At 41.8% G+C, this 20,280-nt stretch overlaps 1 protein-coding gene across 3 annotated transcripts; it reads left to right on the top strand.

Moving 5' to 3' along the window:
- The first annotated feature begins 32 nt into the window (after nucleotides 1–32).
- Nucleotides 33–20,198, top strand: hspbap1 (hspb associated protein 1). 3 transcript variants are annotated; one of them, XM_010879738.5, is made up of 8 exons: nucleotides 33–312; nucleotides 741–932; nucleotides 5,932–6,119; nucleotides 7,355–7,491; nucleotides 8,675–8,846; nucleotides 16,878–16,961; nucleotides 17,480–17,590; nucleotides 18,606–20,198. In XM_010879738.5, the coding sequence occupies exons 1-8, from the start codon at nucleotides 294–296 to the stop codon at nucleotides 19,248–19,250; spliced, it is 1,548 nt and encodes a 515-aa protein (XP_010878040.2). In that variant the 5' UTR covers nucleotides 33–293; the 3' UTR covers nucleotides 19,251–20,198. The 3 variants fall into 3 exon arrangements, with proteins under 3 accessions (XP_010878040.2, XP_010878041.2, XP_010878042.3); XM_010879739.5 differs by having other exon boundaries at nucleotides 33–361; XM_010879740.5 differs by lacking the exon at nucleotides 33–312 and adding an exon at nucleotides 368–420.
- Nucleotides 20,199–20,280: the final 82 nt, after the last annotated feature.

Genomic DNA, 20,280 nt, shown 5'->3' with positions numbered 1-20,280 from the left:
CATTTGATACGAAGTAGCGTTCGTGCAGCAGGTATTTATTCCGCGCGCGTGTCCTATCTTCGATTACACAATGGCAACAAATGTATCCAGCTTCAATATCAGTTGCCCAGAGAAACAACAACCGATGTCAATACTCCGATTCAAACTTCACTGCGCATGTCTCACCGGAAACGGTCACGGTTTTGAAACTGAACCCTTCAACTTCCATGTTGGTACCTTTCTCAATAGATTTGAATGTGTATTTCAGCCCTCGTTGAGTTGGAATGGACCCATAGTTTCACATTACGGCATTTATGGAAAAAAGCCGCTCACGTGAGCTTTGTTTACTTCCTCTGATTTGTTCATGCACGTGTAAAGAAAGGTGAAACTTGAGTTTGTTGACTTTCTAGTCGATGTTTTTGTTGGTGGAGTGTGCTTACAGTTAAGAGATGTGTCCTTATTCTTTTACTGTCTGTAATGTATGCAGTTGTCCGCATGATATATTTGTATGTGTGCGTGTTTGTGTCTGACGGTTTCTGGTTTGCCTTCAAGATCATTTGTAGGTCCTAATGATAATGCAGATGACAGACAATAAAAACGTGCCTTAATTTTTTCTTTGAAGTAGTGGCAACAAGTGCGTCGGACACAAAGATGCATCTTTATGCAGCTGTTTCACTAATTTCTAACTGTTGCAACTTGAAATAGTGTATAGATTAACCTCTCTATAGTTCTCCTGACCCTTTTACACCTGTGATTCTCAGGCATAACTATGGCAACCAATACCTTTAGTCCAGAAGAAATCCAGAGGATTCTGGGATCTCTCCAAAGTCCTGCAGTCTTCCTCAACATGACATGTGATTGGCCAGTGCTACTCTGGACTGTGGACTACCTGTCACGATGCTTAGCAGGGAAGACTGTCAGGTTTAGAATGGGAAGGAGACAGCACAACAACAGTAAGAGAATGGCCTAATGCAGAAATAACTCCCAATCCCTTACTTCAAGCATTCCATGTGAAGGAAAGTATTTCAACCTCTATGTATTAGCAATAACAGGGTGGCTGGCTGACTATTTGGAAAGTTTTTGCCATATTTCTTCAACCTACCAATTCATTTCAAGGGCTGTACATTATCAAGCATCTCACAATAGCAGCGCTGATCAGTTAGGAATAGGTTTGCCTTTTAACAAGTGCTGTTGGAGTCTCTATAGGTTTCTGGATAGGGACACTTTGCATGACCTCAGCTGTAGCCTCTGCACAAAAATGTGACGTGTCGTCGTGAAAATATTGTACTCCACCAGTCTTCATAATAGATGTGCAGTCAGCCGTTGAACGCTGTTCTATAAATCCTATATGGATACAGTTTTTTTCTCCCTGATTAGTTGCCTCTTTGGCCCCAAAGACCTTGTTCTTTCGAGAACAACTTCTGCTCATAAAGATTAAACAAAATATGAGAGAAAACTGTACATCTATAGGTGTGTTTCGGTAATAAAGCCATGGCTGTGTGTATAGCCAGTACATTACGAGTGCAGTGCCGAGTGCCATAGCATAATATTGGCCATATATCGCAAACCTGAGAAGTACCTTATTGCTATTATGAAATAGTTACCAACTATTATAGTTAGTATTATAGTAATACCAATTTGAAAAGTAAAAATATATTAACGGTATATCTGTGCTATATAGTCTGACATAACACAAGCTTGTACCCGATCAGAATTCAGTGAATTAATCACCAGTACACTAATAAAAAAGATTAGTGTCCAATCAAAACACTGTGAATTGGAGCGTTAATGTAGTGCGCAGGCCTTATTCTTATTTAATAATTGAGACCTCTGTGTTCTCAAGCTGTTGTAAAAGGCTTTTAGTCTTTGTCATCATTGTGGTTCAGCTGTGGAACAGTCGACCTTAAGTGACAAGTTTAGGGTTATAATAAACACCACTTTGATGTCATACAAGCTAGACGAGCAACCTTGAGTCCAAATGTGCACTTTGCGTATCATAAACGTCATGTCATATTCGGTATCAGCATTTATGATGAGCAGGTTTGGTGTCCAGTTATAGGATGAGTCATATCTTGGGTTGTTCTGAGCAGAATGAGCTTGTTTTATTCTATTGTGAAGAAAAGTTGCTGCGAAGCACAGTCACCTGAATGTGGTTGACGCCTTTCTATGTGTGATACAGTTATTGATTCACAGTCTGTTTCTCTGGATTGCTTTGTGAATGCCTAACACTGAATGAATGCATTTTTTTTAACCGAATATATCATTACATTTTGTAATCAACATCCCCTTCAAAAAATTATTCAGAATGTTTAATACATGTGTAGTCTAGGGTTGCCCCGTGGTCTAAGCCACAGCCTCTGCAGCACATATAGGTGCTGGTCATAAAATTAGAATATCATCAAAAAGTTGATTTATTTCAGTAATTCCATTCAAAAAGTGAAACTTGTATAAAGTATATATTCATTCCACACAGAGTGATATATTTCCAGTGTTTATTTCTTTTAATTTCGATGATTATAACTGACAACTAATGAAAAACCCAAATTCAGTATTTCAGAAAATTTGAATATTGTGAAAAGGTTCAATATTGAAGACACCTGGTGCCACACTCTAATCAGCTAATTAAAACACCCAAAACACCTGCAAAGGCCTTTAAATGGTCCTTCAGTCTAGTTCTGTAGGCTACACAATCATGGGGAAGACTGCTGACTTGACAGCTGTCCAAAAGACGACCATTGACACCTTGCACAAGGAGGGCAAGACACAAAAGGTAATAGCAAAAGAGGCTGGCTGTTCACAGAGCTCTGTGTCCAAGCACATTAATAAAGAGGCGACGGGAAGGAAAAGATGTGGTAGAAGAAAGTGTACAAGCAATAGGGATAACCGCACCATGGAGAGGATTGTGAAACAAAACCCATTAAAAAATGTCAAGCCACTCTTGAACAAGACACAGCGTCAGAAGCGTCTCACCTGGGCTAAAAACAAAAAGGACTGGACTGCTGCTGAGTGGTCAAAAGTTATGTTCTCTGATGAAAGTAAATTTAGCATTTCCTTTGGAAATCAAGGTCCCAGAGTCTGGAGGAAGAGAGGAGAGGCACAGAATCCTAGTTGCTTGAAGTCCAGTGTAAAGTTTCCACAGTCAGTGATGGTTTGGGGTGCCATGTCATCTGCTGGTGCTGGTCCACTGTATTTTCTGAGGTCCAAGGTCAACGCCGCTGTCTACCAGGAAGTTTTCGAGCACTTGCTGCAGTAATTCAGGCAAAAGGAGCCCCAACTACGTATTGAGTGCTGTACATGCTCATACTTTTCATGTTCATACTTTTCGGTTGGCCAACATGTATTGGTCTTAAGTAATATTCTAATTAGTTGTCAGTTATAATCATCAAAATTTAAATAAACAAACACTTGAAATATATCAGTCTGTGTGGAATGAATGTATACATTATACAAGTTTCACTTTTTGAATGGAATTACTGAAATAAATCAACTTTTTGATGATATTCTAATTTTATGACCAGCACCTGTACAGTGGGTATAGAAAAGAATCACCCCCCTTTAAAATAATCACATTTTGTTTCTTTGCAGCCTGAAATGAAGACAGACAGTTTTTGTTTCATTCAGCTCTATTTACTCAGTGCAACTTATAACATCCAAGTGAAAGATATAACACCAACATGTCAGAAAAAAAACAAAAAAAACAATCACTGAGTTGGAAAAAGGATCACCCCCTTGGGTCAGTATTTTGTTAAACCACCTTTTGCTTTAATTACAGCCTTTAGTCTGTTTGGGATATGTCTCTACTAACTTTGCACATCTAGACGTTGTAATATTTGATCACTCTTCTTTGCAGAACTGCTGAAGTTCAGTTAAATTTGATGGTGACTGTTTGTGGACTGCTGTTTTCAAGTCATTCCATAGATTTTCAATGGGGTTTAAGTCCGGGCTCTGACTAGGCCATGCAAGGACATTCACCCTTTTCTCCTTCAACCACTGTGTGGTCAGTTTTGCTGTGTGCTTTGGGTCATTGTCATGTTGGAAGGTAAATCTTCTTCCCATTGACAACTTTCTGGCAGAGAACAGCAGATTTTCCTCAAGAATTTGACAGTATTTTGCCCCATAAATTTTTCCTTCTATCCTGACAAGTGGTCCAGTCCCTGCTGCAGAGAAACAAACCCATAACATGATATTACCACCTCCATGCTTTACTGTAGGAATGGTGGTATTTGGATGGTGAGCTGTATTGGATTTTCGCCAGACATACCGTTTGGCATTGAGGCCAAATAATTCACATTTTAGTCTCATCTGACCATAACACCTTTTTCCACGTGGCCTTAGAATCTTCAAGGTGCGTTTTGGCAAAGCTCAGTCGTGACTGCATGTGGCCTTTCTTGAGGAAAGGCCACATGCCCATACAAGCCATATTTGTGGAGAATTTGTGATATTGTTGTCACATGCACACAATTACCACTCTTTGTCATGAATTCCTGCTTCTGCTTCAGAGTTGCTGTAGGCCTCTTGGTAGCCTCTCTGACCAATTTCCTCCTGGCTCTTTCATCCAGTTTGGAGCGACGTCCTGACCCAGGGAGGGTCTGTGTTGTACCAAATACCTTCCACTTCTTAATAATAGACTTCACTGTGCTTCTAGGCACTGATAAAGCCTTTGAATTTTTTTTTATCCATTTCCTGATTTGTGCCTGTCCACAACTTTATCCCGGAGATCTTTTGACAATGCCTTGCTACCCATAGTTGATTGTTTTCTTCAGTTGCGCTACCAAGGACTGAAATGCTTCAGGAAAAGCTTTTTTCATGCTGAGCTAATCAAAATGACCACAGCTGATAACAGTTGAAAGTCAATTGGCTTTGTGTGCTATTGAGAAGGTGAATAACTACACCTGGTTGGGTTTACAAGTCATTTTTAGGAGGGAGTGATTCTTTTTCCAACTCATTGATTCAGTTTTTTAATTTGTAATTCTGTTGTTCACTTGGATGTTATAAGTTCTAAATACAGCTGAACAAAACAAAAACAGTTTTTGTCTGTTTTCATTTCAGGCTGCAAAGCAACAAAATGTGATTTTTTATTTTAAAGGGGGGTGATTCTTTTCTATACCTACTGTATGTACAGTATGGCTGCAGTGTGGGTTCAAATAACACCCAGTGCACTTTCAACGGAAACTCTCTCTGTCCCTTACTACTTTTTGGTTCAATGTTGAATCATTTTTAATCATAAAAAATCTTATAAAAGCTAAATACACAAATATTATTTTTTCGATTCAGTCTTGAGTCAGGTGAACTGTTGGAGTCCTTACATTTTGTTCAATAATTTTACTCCAAACTCTTCCATTTCAATCTCTAGCATAGCACGCATATTTTTCTCATATTCTTTTTTAAGAAACAAATACAATTGTAAGGTTGAATAATGTTCCACTATTAAGGTCTGTAAAATTAAATATTAAACAATATGCAAGGTCTCCCAGCCATCAGTATGTCAAGAGCTCCTTTATTGGCAGGGAAACAACAGAGGCTGTGTCCTTCAATAAGACGGAGCTGGGGGATTTGACTGCTAAATCAATTTTTACAGCTCCATAATTTGTGACAACAGCAGACAGAAGGTATAATTTAACAAGGTTGATTATACATTTTATTTTTGGCCCTGGTATTGCCGCATTTAACCAGACTAAATCAAATGGATGCCAGTAGAGAATAGGACCACATGATTGATGCCACAGTGGAAATAAAATCTCATGCCACTGTGATGGTCTTTTGATTAAGCATTTGTGTTGTTCAGACATGAATTTTATTGATTTACCTGTAACATTTTAAAATAGCTTAATTCAAAGGCATTACATGCCTCAAGATGTTTCTCTTGTTTTGTGTCCTGTCTGTCTCTCATTGTTTCCTGTCTTTCTTTCCCTTCCTCGCACCCTGTCTCTCTGGTTCTTTTGCACTTTAAAGCACCTCTTTTTGAGACTCAGTGCTCATATGTAGAGGCTAAACTGGAGGAGTTTCTGTCCTGGACGGAGGGTCACACTGGAGCCGAAGATGTTGGCTCTTTCTCTGACTACCCTCTCTCACAGTTCTGGGCCTATGCAGACTACAAGTACATTGCACTTCTGCTTCAAGACAAGCCCTCCATGTTTGAGGTAACTAACTACTCTTATTTCTGACATATGCACACACTTCCCAATCAGTCTTATGGTGTTATAGTACACCTCTGTCATATAATCAAGGAAACTGAAAAACATAATCAATAATTATACCTCTTTTGAACAGTGACACCTATTATGCTGTGATAGATTGCATGCTGTTACCCTGCAATTTCACCGTGCCGGCACTTTCTTAATTTTAATTGTAAACCATTTCTTTCTCAACTTTTCAATGGCAGCAGCCCTTTTTCCTTCTGTCTCCAGGCAGCCAAGGACTTGAAAGTCCATTCTACCGCTCTATCGTTTTCTTTGAATGATAATAAATGCTTGTATAGCGGCCTGCATTTTTGACCGGTCTGCCAAAATTCACTCCTGACAGAAGGCTTTTTGAATGATGAATAGTGGCATTTAAAAGTTGCTGAAAGCCAAAATTGTGCAGTCTATCATTTATTACAGTCGTCTAATGTAATGGATTCATCATGCCAGGGTGCTGGGCAGAATCCCTGAGTGTTTTTTGTTTTTGTTTGTTTTTTTACCTCAGCTTTTTGACACAGAATTGACAGCCCAAATGGTTTGACAAACAGCCTACAGACAACAAACATATTGGTTCCTCTATAGCAGTCTATCCCAATCCTGGTCCTTGCACCCCAAAGGAATGCACCGTTTAGTTTGGGCCCCTCACAGTCGCATACTCGAATTAACCAATCAACTTATCATCGAGGCTGTCACTTGAATAAGGCATGCGAATGCAAGGGCAAAAATAACACTCTGCACACCTTTGGGGTACCAGTGTTTGAATTGGGACACTGCTCTATAGTCCTCTTGGTTACAAATAGCTCCCTATTTATGTAGTGCACAACTACTGAAAGGGTCCATAGGAGTGTAGTGCACTAAACAGAGGCTAGGGTAACAATGGGGACATGGGCTATATTTGTCAATTATTGCAGTCTTTTAATGACACAGGAGACGGGCTGCGTTTCCTTCTGTGTCTGCTGACGAGGGAGGTTTCCTTTAGGGGGACGTGCCACAGCCATATCATCATATTGAAACTGCTCATGAATATAAATGGTGTTGTTTTTACAATCACAGATGTATTAATGTTAGATGAGATTATGTAAATGGGTGACAACACAAATTGATCACAGAAATTATTGCAACTGCCTAGTGCATGTGCTGTGTGTTTCTGGAGCCATAATGGCAGCATCCGTAACTGGAATTGTTTTGTGTGACAGGACATCGTTTGGTCACAGTTTGGGTTCCCGGGTCGCAATGGGAGAGACAGCACACTGTGGATCGGTACAGACGGAGCTAGTACACCGTGCCACCTGGACACCTATGGTTATAACCTGGTTCTACAGGTCCAAGGAAGGTAAGTAAACGGAGGTGGGTTATGTTCAGTAAGCACAAAGTGTGGTCCAAACACCGTGAAACGGAGAGCCTCTATGAATGTTTCCACCTTTAAATGATTCATGACAATATATGACATGTCATAATGTTTTTTTTTTAAAGGCCTAGTTATCACAACATGGTGCTGTAAGGAAACGCATACTTGGCCATATCAGGCCCGCAAGTCACATTATCCTGGTGAAAAGGAATGTCAAATTTTAATCAGAATTCAACTTGGATTAGGACATCCAACGCGTGGATTTATTACCAACATTCAGAATGAAAGCTGGGGTAGGGAAGATTGCTTATGAGAATCAATCACCGAAACTGGAACAAAGATCTCAGTATCGACTGCAATAAATCCAACCTCTAACAGCTAGGATTAGTTCAGAAACTGTTTAAATATATCCATACCTCTAAGTATTTTAACATTATTTCAACTAATTCATGTTCATGCAAAACAAATAGAAAAAAACATTCACTGCAATTGAGCATGCTGGAAAATAGAAATAATATGGTTATATGTAGAACACTTCTAACCTTCCAAATAATTATTCTTGACTTTCAGAGAATCATGAATGAATGCTTTCTTACACCAGTGGTCCTTAGGATATTAAAGATTTAACTAGAACCCTGTGCCGCACAAAGAACCCTATCCATCCATGAAGAACCCTTTTGGAACCCCCATTTTTCTGAGAATGTATTGGTGCAGACGATTGATGTTTCCCCTTCACAGAGGAAATTGCACTATAGATTAGAATTGGACAATCTAGCAGCATTAAAGCTAAAAAGACCAGAGAGGTGCTGGAGTCAGACAATAGATACAGCAAATCAGCAGAATGAGAATTGGACCTGTATGGCAATGATCTACCCATCACTTGTACCTCTAACTATGTGGAAAGGTTGGTTAGAAACAAACCTATTGCATGGTGGAGAGGAGGTCCTTTTTATGTCCTGGGAGGGGAGTGAGAGAGAACGATAGAGAAACAGATGACCAATGTGGGTATGAGATGAGGCTCTTTAAAAAAGAATATCATTATTTCTATTACGGAGTCTACGACGAAAGATTAAAAGATACTTTAGTATGTTAACTGCTTTCAGATCACTCTCCGATTGTCTTGACCTCACCAGAAATGAGAACCTGACCAGGCCAACGTGTGTTTTAGGAAGCGCTGGCACCTGTTCCCCCCAGCAGACACTGGCTGTCTGTACCCCACCAGGATCCCCTATGAAGAGTCCAGCGTGTTCAGCCAGGTGGACGTGCTCCAGCCAGACCTTGAGAGGTTCCCGTCCTTCAGGAACGCCAGGGCCCACACAGTCACTCTGCAGCCTGGACAGGTACCTGCAAACTGACGCCACAATCCATGAAAAACAAAACAATAAAGAACTTCAGTAGAACATTTGAATTTAGGTACAAATATGATAAAATAATTAAAATCGAGCACATATGTGGTCTGGCCAACAACTTGTACTGTATTTGAATACCGAAACAGTGAGACCAGAACAGAGTAGTTGTGTAAGGAAGCTTAAATATTCAATGATTATTGACTCTCAAAAGAAGTATGTTTCTTTGCTTTAGCCATCAGCCTCTCATCTGTTAATATGCAGGATTGGTGACAAGCACTTTGGCTCAGTTCAATGAATGTCTAGCAATAGAAATAGCTACTGGGGATAGTGCTGCCAGAACATAACAGAAATCCATTACAGATGAATAAGAGGACAGTTGCTAATGTTGCATGAAAGTAGATTGTGTCATCATCAGCCACCCAGATTTCTAGGAGTTTAAATGGCACCCCATTACCTGTATATTTTACTCTCTCTCTGATCATTATCAATGTTATTTTCTGCTGCGGACATATGATGAGCAATGTTTGGAACAATGAATTGCAATAAAAGTTGATGTATCGACTTTTATAACAATACATTTAGAATCGTGAAAATCATGAGAATTGCAATACATATCATTTCAGGAACTAAGTATCAAGATGATATCGCATCGTTAGTTTCCTGGCAAATGGTACTTACAGGTGTCCACACCTTCCACCTTCCACACATCAACACCTCATGGTCCAACAACGATGCAGTCATTCTCTCCTTCACTCTGAGGCAGGAGAGATTGACATACATTGCATCGAGACTTGCTCTCCATGTACACCTGGTGTACCGCTGATGTACATCTTCGCCACACTTGACCACTCAACTGGGCCGGCAGTCCAGGCGTGACAAAACTGGAGATAAACCTGCTGAGAGATAACCCTGTTGGCTAGTTAACTCTCAATTCGAGAAATGGCAGCGGACATAAATCCACAACATGTATGTTTTTTTTCCAGTGTGATAACACGTGTGGCCCTGAGGTCTAACAAACCGCCACCACGGTCTTCTTATCTGTGTCTTTCAGCCAATCATCAGTGACTTGTCGATGCCGATCCAGTTCAGTGCCTTTTTTTTTTTGGGAAAGTTTGCTAAACACCTTCAGCAGGCTGATTGGTGGGCTGTTTGAAGGATTAAAGTGTGCTTTGCCATTCTTGGGTAGCGGAATGGCTTTGGCTTTCCTCCCAAGTGCTGGGGTAGACACTTTCCTCCAGACTTAGATAAAACAAATGTGGCAGATAGGGATGGCTATATCGGCCGGTACCAGGCTCAGTAATTTACCATCCAGGTTGTCGCTACCAGATGGTTTGTTCTTATTGATAGGTAGCAATAATTTTCTTACCTCTTCACCACTCACTTTGCGTTATTCAGATCTACAGGGCTTACCTTTCATTATCTAATCTGTTATGCTTGATTGTGTAGGCTCTGAGGTTGTTGTTGACATGTCATGTCTAAGTCTGCTCATCTCTTCCACATTAAAGTAATTAAAGTGGTTGGCAATATCTAAGGGTTTTGTGATGAACTACCTATCTGACTCGATGAAGCGTGGAGCTGACTTAGCCTTTTAGGCCAACATTTAGAACATTCCAGAGCATATTTTATATAATTTGTTTTGTAGAGCAGTTTCTTATTTTTTGTTTGTTTAGTTTAGTAACATCAATCTACAGTGCCCTGGAAAACATTGTGCCAGCACTCAGTACTCTACCTGGGAGCTCCAACAGGAGCTTTTTACAATTTCTGCTATCTACTAACCTAACAAAGTAAATTATTTTGATGTTCTGCTATTGGAAACAAAGTGATTAAATAAGAGTGTTACTTGTCCTTTAGGCTACTCCTATTGTAATTTATCAATCAAATCCATTGTATTTTACAAAGCCCTTTATACTTCAGCAGTTTGCTGCATTTACGCTCTTAACTCCAGTTCTATGAAGGAATTGTCAGTACAATCAATGAGTCTTTTCATGAGGGATATGTCACAGACCAACATTCCTCCATGGACTGGCATTGGTCCATGGACTGGGGTTTGAGAAATGCTGATGCAGAGCAATCTTACATAAAAAAAATGTTGTCATTTGGAAGACACTCTTTTCCAGTTATTGTTTTTGCGTTTTTCTTAAATTATCTTGAAGGGTTTATGAGATTGATTCTTTTCATCACTGAATGGCATGTGCCCCCTTTCCTCTCTCTTTATTTTAGTTGCACCCTTAGTAAAAGTTAGAATAACAACAAAACACAGAGAAAGAACTATAGTTCCTAACTGCAATACCTAATACCGTCATACTAGCCTATGCCATTTCATATGTATTTTTTTGTCCATCAACAGGAATTATGGGCTTGAGTTTTTTTATTTGAGATGACCAGGCAAAGTGTTTTCTGGTGACAGTCTCTATATTTGGTGGCCTGTCGCTGGGTAAAATGGCCCTGCTTAGCATTCAGAAAGGAAAAAAATAACTCTTAAGATAAAGTTGATATTTCAATAGTTCTCATGGGACAGTTATTACTAAAGAAGATTGTCTTTGTAATTATTAGCCCAGAATGTCAGTTAATCTCCCTGATGTATTAACCGCTATGAGGGAAGACTGGAAGGTTTTTTATTGCAGGCGTGAATATATTTAGTCATGTTCTGACAACAATGGGATACACTGATTTCTAAAGATTGGCTCCTAAATGTGGAGTGCGTATTGAGACAATATTTTATGGGAAGAAGTTCTGATCATAGTTGTTCTGTCAGGAATCCACACCAGATGTGCTAAATGCCTCGACCCCACTGATGTGAGTCATTCTGCTTTGCAATGTTTCATTCATTACAGCGCGCTTTTACTTAATCTTGGTGACATTTATTCCATTGGCATCAAAGTTAAAGTATTTTAATTGTCATGTGCACCAAATAACATGCGTCATTCTGAACAATTAAATTCTTGTGAATTATAGCCCATCAAACATGGGCTATAAAAAAGTATTTCCCTGTTTTTAAGCATTAATGTTTTGAATCTGTAATTATTTTCTTGTTTGAACTGAGAGCAGCACCTGTTAAAGTATTTCTAGAAATTGCCGTATTCTACCTAGTGTTATCTAGTGGCTAAAGTAGTCTTTTGTAAAAATGTCCTTTTAGAAACTCAGTTCATGAATTTGACAACCAGATACCACTCATATTCAGGTTATTTCTGAAAAATAATGTAGATAACTCATTTGATGATACATTAGTAAAAACACATAGCTCATACAGAAAGGGCAGGAATGCAAATCAAGGAGGTGCTGCTAAATTGTACGTTACATGTTTAAACTATTGTTTTGAGGCTGAGAGAGGCAATTGTTGTGTAAGTTGGTTCCACACCATCTACTGGGAAGTGGCTAATAGTCAGTATGTGGACTGTATACAGTATATTCAATTCTAGATAGTGTATGTAATATCAAAAGAGTAATGACTGGCTGTCATCAAGCTCTAGTTCAGGTCGTACGTTAACCTACTGTGCCATTTACAAACAGTATTGGAAATGAATCATCCACACACACTGGTCACATCTTTACTAATGTTGATGACATCTGATCTAATGCAGTGTCCACACATAATGGATGTACAATGTCCATAGTTCTTAAGGGGGCCCAGAATAATATAGAAACAATCATGCAAGAGGTTCTGTAAGGCTTTATAATCAGGTAAATCAATCGAGAACAAATTATTTCTTACTCTAACGAACTGGCGAAGGCCTAAAGATTGTAAAACAATATTTGGTTACACAAATACAATCAAAACACATTCTACAACAGAATAGGCAAACGATCTGCAAATTCCACATAATAGTATATTGCTAGACATACAGTATGTACAACTCTGTAAGGGGCTTATCAGAAGCACTGACATGATATCAGCTCAGACAATATTTTCTTGAAGGAGGAAGGTGTGATGAAAGTTTGAGAGTCTTTTTAATTCGTTCTAGTCACTGACTGCCGAGAACTGAATGAGTGATGGCCGAAGTAAGTATTGACTTTAGTGGTGAGCAGTGTGAGGTATCAAGCTGAACGCAGATTACTGCTGGGTAGGCAGGTGCTAAGAGGGACAAGATTAGCTGGGACCGGTGAGTCTACGTGGGCTAAGTTACCAAAGTATAAAGACCTCAGTGATGAGTGTTGTTGGGGTCAGTGGTGACAAAGTTCAGAACGACTCATTTATTGAGGTAACTATTAAGGGTAAGCCTGTAAATTAGGTCGCCAGGACTGTTACGATGTGATTTTTATGAGGATATACCTGAAATCCTGGTTGAAGGATGCTTTATTCAGAAAAATGGAAACCAGTTCTGGATTCGATTTTACGCTGAAGTCGGCTCGTGGGTCAAAAGTGAAGTATCTAACCAAAGATCAGGATACTTCGATACGTAGGTCCTTACCAACTCCAGTTTAATGGTGAATGTCTGTGGGGCAGACCGGCAGGGATAACTTCACACTGAAAAGCATGCATTCGGTTTTACTGGAAGAAGTAGGCTTATCGCCAGACCCGTGACCAGAATGTACTGAGTGGTATGGGGAGATAGACCGGTTTATTCCTCCGGGAGCGGTACACCTGCGAGCCTCCATATGTGAGAGAAGTGATGAGCCAGTTCTCATGGTTCAGTTCACCTAAAAGTGATGGCTTGTTTGTCTCCCAAATAGACAAGGAACCATCAAAAAATATAAAATCGCCAATGTAAAGTCCCAAGAGTCTATTATGTTGTTTTGTGAAATGCTATTTCCAAAGAGATATACCTAATTGTCGATTACAATTGAGGTGGAGGAAGAAAATGGCAAGTAGCCTGCTTTTTTCTCTCTTTATGTCTCTCTCCATGTAAATGGGCATTTAGGGTACAGGTGTTAATGTGGGCAATTTAGTGACCTTTTCTGGGTCGCTTGTTTGTTTTTTGTGCTTTCTTTTGAGGGATTAGCTGAGGTAGACATGTCAGATGGCAATGTGGGTGGATTGACTGCCTGTTGGGCCCTGTCCGAGGCCTGCCCTGGATAAGGCCACAGTGTCACTGGATGCCCCTGTCTCTGCCCCAAGGTTTTACGCTGCTATATTATTGTGCCAGGGGAGTAGGGTCAGTTCTCCTTCACAGTAAATCCTTGTAAACCTAAGGAATACATACTCTAAATGTTCCTTGTTTCCTGCTCCATTTAAACTTAGGAGGACATGAGGCCTTTGCCCACACCTCCAGAGTACCAGGCTCTAAAGACTCATTGCTGCCCCTGTCCAAAGTCCTCCTGGTTGTGTTGCAGATCATCACGATACCTAATGATTCCAGCTGGTAGTCCCCCCCCCTCCACCTGGTTGTCCCTGCCCAAATGTATTTATTAATTATTACAACTTGCATTTTTAAAATGTTAACTCGGCACAGCCAGAAGAGGACTGGTCAGGCCTCCGAGCCTTGTTCCTCTCTAGGTTTCTTCCTTAATTCCAGCCCTTAGGAAGTTTTTCCTAGCCACTGTGCTTCAACACTGTTGTTGCTTGCTCCTTGGGGTTTCAGGCTGGGTGTTTTGTAAAAGCACTTTGTGACAGCTGTTGATGTAAAAAGGCTTTATAAATACATTTGATTGATTAGCATAAGCGACATAAGCGGTCGCTAAGGGCCCTCAACCGCTAGGGGAGAGGGGGCCCAACATCTTATTTTGCTTAGGGCCCCGAAAAGGCAAGAGCCAGCACTGCATTTGAACCCCCCCCCCCCATTAATATCTACACAATCTCTACAGACAATAATTTTTGAGATAATTATAAAAGGGCTTACGGTAATACTGCACAGTACGAGGTTTGACTGTGGTTAGCAGCAGGTCAAATGTATTTACATTGTCTGTTAGTCATTGTGCATACTCTGGTTATGTCTTCTTATGGATTGAAAGCCTGTAAGTAGAGGGGTAGTTGTGTGGTCTGATGTCCTGTGATAACCACTACTCTTTCAGCCTTTCAGTGTAGATTCCAGCAGCTTGTCTACATGTTGTCTCCTCTCTTTCAGGGTCAAAACAGAGACAGAAGTAATTAGCTTCTGTCCGTCTTACAATCTCCTAGAACATAGCGCTCTTCCAGAATACCAATGAAGTCAGATCTAACTGGGATCCATGATACAACTTCCTGATGTTTCAGAGACGACAATGGAGAATCTCCATTAGAAACCAAACATATTGCAATTGTTTATTTTTGTTTTTAAGTTGTTACCTGATAAAATGTCTGGCCTTTAGATTGGAACCGGAACATCTCTTTTAAAATTACTTGCAATTACAAATTATCAATTATCTAACTAGTAACCAATAGGTTGCTGGATCAAATCCCAGAGCTCCTGTAAGTCATTCTGGATGAATGTATGGTACGTAATGATAAATGAAATTGTCTATGGGCCATATGTCCCTCTGTCTGAAATGTAAAAGATGATAACATTTTCCTTTGCCCAAAGAAATGAAATGCTTGTTGTTATATCACACATGCAATTATTACTGTCTGTCCACAAGAGATTAGATTTTTAGATACTTTTGTTTATGTTGCTTTTCACACGTACATTATAGGGTTGTACTGGGACCTACCATCTGTCAGAGTGAAGACTAAGCCAAGTTGCCCCCTAGTATCTACATGTTTAAATTGGCAATCAGATATTGATAAGTCCGTCTGTGCAAATCAAACAAAGCATGCAGCAGTCAGTCCTGTCTAGACGTAATGAATCAAGACGGGAGCGGAACCAGGGGATCAATAAGAGCTGTTCACTTTAATAAAGACCTGAGTCAGATTATGAATAGGACATGACGTCTCAGAGGGAGGGAGTGAGTGGAGGGGCAGGGTTTTATTAGGATCTCTATTAGCCACTGTCCAAAACAGCAGCTGTTCCTCCCGCGGTCCACACAAACCCCACAACACCACATAACACAAAACATCAATATACAAGGATGGTACAAAGACATTACATTTACAATGAGAGTGTGACATAAAGACTACAGATGATGGAACTGTTCCTTACATTTAAGTCTGGCATTCAAATAATCCAAATTCAATCTGGTGCCTTGACAATCACCTTTACTCCCCTGGGCCAGACTACACTCAGTCATTAGACTCACGGAACAGATGAGAGTTCAGTAAAGATTTAAAGGTTAAGACTGAGTTTGTGTCTCTGATGTGAATCGGCTGATCAAGCACTGCCTCCAGCTGTTGGTTGGATTGTAGGAGTGGTAAGAAGGCCTGTGTATTGTAGCCATAGTGTGTGTATAGGTTTGTATGGCAGGACCAATTCGGAGAGATACAGTAATTCGGGGCTATTCCATGTAATACTTTGTACAGTCGGTTAGCACGAAAACCCTGAAATCAGTCAGCATAGAGAGACTAGCAGTACAGTGATATGACAAGGCAGGAGAAGTTGAGGCCCTCATCAAAGCCATCACCTGTGCTTAGAATATAACATCACGTAAGGACAGTGTCTTTCATTTTCGTCTCGATTCTAGCAGGTGTATTTTACGTTCAGTTAGTGTCTTACCCAGGTAGCTGGAGAGATGAGTATTGCAATAGTCTGATCTTAAAGTAACACAAGTGTGGACAATATTTCTCCAACATTTTCATACGAAACCTTTCCAATTTTTGCATTTCTTTTTCATGGCTTTACAACCATCTAGATTCATTGTCAAATACGAAAGCAGATCTCCTTGTTCCTCAGGAGCTACAATTAGTATTTTTACCATAGTCTTTTTACCGTAGTCTGTTTACCAGTGAGGGAAGGACACAAACTGCCATCTAGTGGCTAGTTTCCTCCACTGTCTTGACCCAGTCAACACTCTTTCAGGGCCTAATCCCTTTAGTCCCTCTGGTCCTTGACTCCTTCAGCTCACTGCTTATTAGCCAGCTCTGCTCGGCTCTTGACCGCTGAGCGGTGAGATGTGCTGCGAGCACACATTTCCAGACGCTGACGTTGGGCTTAATCACACGTTCCGTGTGCCAGTTACCCATGACCTTGACTTCCTGCGGTGGCACCTGACCCTGTTGCTCTCCCCCTCCTGCAGGTGCTGTTCGTCCCAAGACACTGGTGGCATTTTGTGGAGTGCGTCGACCCCGTTACTGTCAGCGTCAACTCCTGGATTGAACTGGCAAGTTCCCCCAACCAACAGGGTTGAGCATGGTTTTGTGGGGAAATGTGCATGTTTGAGACGAGAGACAGGTTTACAGGTTGACGTAGTTCTGTCACCGCTGCTGCCCACAAGCTACCTCTACCGACCACGGGGGAGCAGGTTCATGGGTGGGGAGACAGATGGGGTGGGGGGGTTGCATGTAGGGAGTAGGGTGTGATTTGGGAGCCTCAGTGATGGATGCGAGGGGTGTCGAGGCTCCCTGATGATGTTTATGTGTTTTTGAGTAATGAACCGGCGTCAGAGTAAAGATACCCCTGTCATAATGATTTGTGAATGTGCATTTAGAGGCGAGGTGTGCTGCATTAAACATTGTTGTATCCAGGTGAGACGCATTGCGCATTCAAGTTGTGTAACCTTCTGATGCCACCTTATACCCGGCTGAGACAAGGTCACAGACGCAATCAGTTTGCGTGTCTTTATCGGGTACCTCTTCCCTTCAAGGGGTTTTCATTTGTTATTTCCCTGATCCGATACAGGAAGTTGATGACGAGGCGAGGGTAGGCGAGGCCCTCACCAAAGCCATCGTCTGTGCTCTGAAGACAGCGCCCAGCAAGGACAATGATGATGACTGGCTCAATCCCACTGAGGTAATGTCTGCTGGTGCCGTCTTGACAGTTATGGATGGCACTGACCATGGGAGTTGGCAAGAGAGGATAACCGCCTTTTAGAGCAGGCCACCTTGAACCCAGCCCACCTTAAGTCTACAGATTGGCATTTCAGTGGGCACTGCCACAACCGCCTCTGGCTCGTGGAATCTGATGGTGCATTTATCAAGCAGCCTCATTGTCAGTGCAGTCTGACCATTCAGTCTCCTTTAAAGAGGACAAATCAGTGGGATTAATTTTCCCAGCAGGCTGAGGTCCAGGGATAGGGTCTTCAGGGATAGAATCACAGGGATAGGGTCTTCAGGGATAGGGTCTCAGGGATAGGGTCTTCAGGGATAGGGTCTCAGGGATAGGGTCTCAGGGATAGGGTCTCAGGGATAGGGTCTTCAGGGATAGGGTCTCAGGGATAGGGTCTCAGGGATAGGGTCTTCAGGGATAGGGTCTCAGGGATAGGGTCTTCAGGGATAGGGTCTCAGGGATAGAATCACAGGGATAGGGTCTCAGGGATAGGGTCTCAGGGATAGGGTCTTCAGGGATAGGGTCTCAGGGATAGGGTCTTCAGGGATAGGGTCTCAGGGATAGGGTCTTCAGGGATAGGGTCTCAGGGATAGAATCACAGGGATAGGGTCTCAGGGATAGGGCGTACAGCAACAGAGAGGAACCTCAGCTCACCTTTGTAGTTGTAGACATGAAGAACTCGATAGGGACTACAGAACAGAACCTTTAGGGCAGGGCTGCCCATGTTGTCTTGTAGGATTTCTCTCCAACCCCATTTGCCTGATTTAGCTTGTACTCCAGGTGTGTTATTAGGGCTGGAAATTATTACAATCAGGTTTGTTAGATTAGGGTTGAAAAGGAACTCTACAGGACGGTAGCTCTCCAGAAACAGGTTTGGGCAGCCCTGCTTTCGGGTATTAGGAGACCATTTCTTGGCCCAGAATAAAGTATTTTCATTAAAATGTGTTGTATCGTTTCAACTTCCTTTCTTTTTCTGAAGGATGGGTTGCTGGGACATGACGTGAACATGCAGTACCTGAGCCTGGCGATGGAAGCCTGCACGGTGCGAGGTCACCACGACAGACAGCATGAGGACATCCCAGCAGGAGTCGGTCCTGGGTCCAAGCGGGACTCAACAGGCCAAGCCAAGAACGCCAGCCCCTCAAATCCCCCAGCCCAGGGCTCTTCCTCACCGTTCAACGTGCCCTTCGGCCCCCACCTCGTCGCCGTGACCAGGAACCGAATTGGCAAACTGGAAACCACAGAGCAGCACCCCGAAGACAAAGACGGCCAAGCACCAATCAGAGAAGGTCACATGATCAGGCCTGGCAGCGGAACACAAAGGAGCAGACCCGGTAGTGGGGGCAGAGCCTGGGACCAGCATGGGGGGGGAGGCGTGGCCTGCTCCAGTCCAGCCTCTGACCCCCCGTTGTCTCCGGGGCCTGAGTTCGGAGGGGGAGGAAAGCCGTCCCCTGTGGACAGAGACCAGGGTGAGGGCAGGGAAGCACACCGCCGTGCTGTCTCCATCACAACAAACCAACTACTGGAGTGCCTAGTCCACCCCGAGGTCATCGCCAGAGTCACCGAGCTCCTGCTAGAGAGACAGGGGCAGACCGGGCCCAGCCAAAGCAACACCGCTTCATAGCATTCCAGTGTTCATACTGGCGCACTGTTCTAAGTGAATGCCAACCTACTAGGCTTCATACTAAGTGGTAAGACAGATGTTGCAGTAACCTAAAACTCACCAGAGGTTTAAGAGATCACTAATGTCAATAGTTTTGGATGCAGCTGATCAATAACACCTGGATCCGACCAGAATGATCGTGGCTTCGTAGAAAACTGTATATAAAGGTATGTCTCTGTGTTCTAAAGGGGGAAATGAGCTTACATGAATAGGTATATAGTATTATACTCAAGTGGGTTGACTACGTACGGTGGTGATGGTACAGCATGATGTTAATAATACCTCATACATGCTTTTAGTTCCTCTAATGGAGCCATGATCTCTACTTTTCCGGTGTCAAAAGAAGGCAAAAGGAAAAAGAAAAAAGTATGGCCTACTCATTTCTAGATTTTCCAATCCACTTTTTCTACTCCCATTTCTATGGTTTATTGTAGTGCGTTACACTGATTTATATGACTATTAGAATCTTGGCAGATAATTTTCACGAGGTCATATCCATGAACCATTGTTACATTATGACCATGTTTTGTTGCCTTGTGCTATATTCTCGACAGAAAACAGCGCTCCAAAATAGCACTTAAAATGTAACTTTAATCTGTGTAATAATAACAGTAATATATCACTGCTAATATACAGTGGTAAAATGTAATACTTCTTCTGGCGTTTCATTCCCAAGCTGGCAGTTATCACACAACAGCTCTGCTTTTGACCTTTTGGGGTCCAGGGAGAATGGCAGCCTGTTCTGTGAGTGATTAATGAAGGTTGTCTAAGGAGTGATGGATGTGAAATGTACCAGGTACGAGGAAGTTGTGTGTTTTCTTCGTCTGTCTGTAGTCATGGATCTGTGATAAGGGAAGTGAACAGCAAGTGCCAAAGCTATGAATAAATAACAACAATCAATGTACACAGTAACCCCACTAAAAGTGAATCGGCCTTGCAAAGCCATGAGAGTAGTAAGCTTTCTAGTGATGTTATCAGAAATAAAAGGATA

This window comes from Esox lucius, chromosome 16 (assembly GCF_011004845.1).
Source record: "Esox lucius isolate fEsoLuc1 chromosome 16, fEsoLuc1.pri, whole genome shotgun sequence".
Taxonomy (NCBI): domain Eukaryota; kingdom Metazoa; phylum Chordata; class Actinopteri; order Esociformes; family Esocidae; genus Esox; species Esox lucius.
The sequence above is the reverse complement of the archived record's forward strand: the minus strand, read 5'-3'. Positions and strand labels throughout refer to the sequence as shown.

What these genes read in the sequence shown, in the direction of transcription:
- hspbap1 (XM_010879740.5), top strand. Translation starts at nt 393, where the DNA reads ATGTTTTTGTTGGTGGAGTGTGCTTACA. An exon ending in ACAAGCCCTCCATGTTTGAG is followed by an intron (nt 6,120 to 7,354) that starts GTAACTAACTAC and finishes TTTGTGTGACAG; the next exon opens with GACATCGTTTGGTCACAGTT. An exon ending in TCACTCTGCAGCCTGGACAG is followed by an intron (nt 8,847 to 16,877) that starts GTACCTGCAAAC and finishes CCCCTCCTGCAG; the next exon opens with GTGCTGTTCGTCCCAAGACA.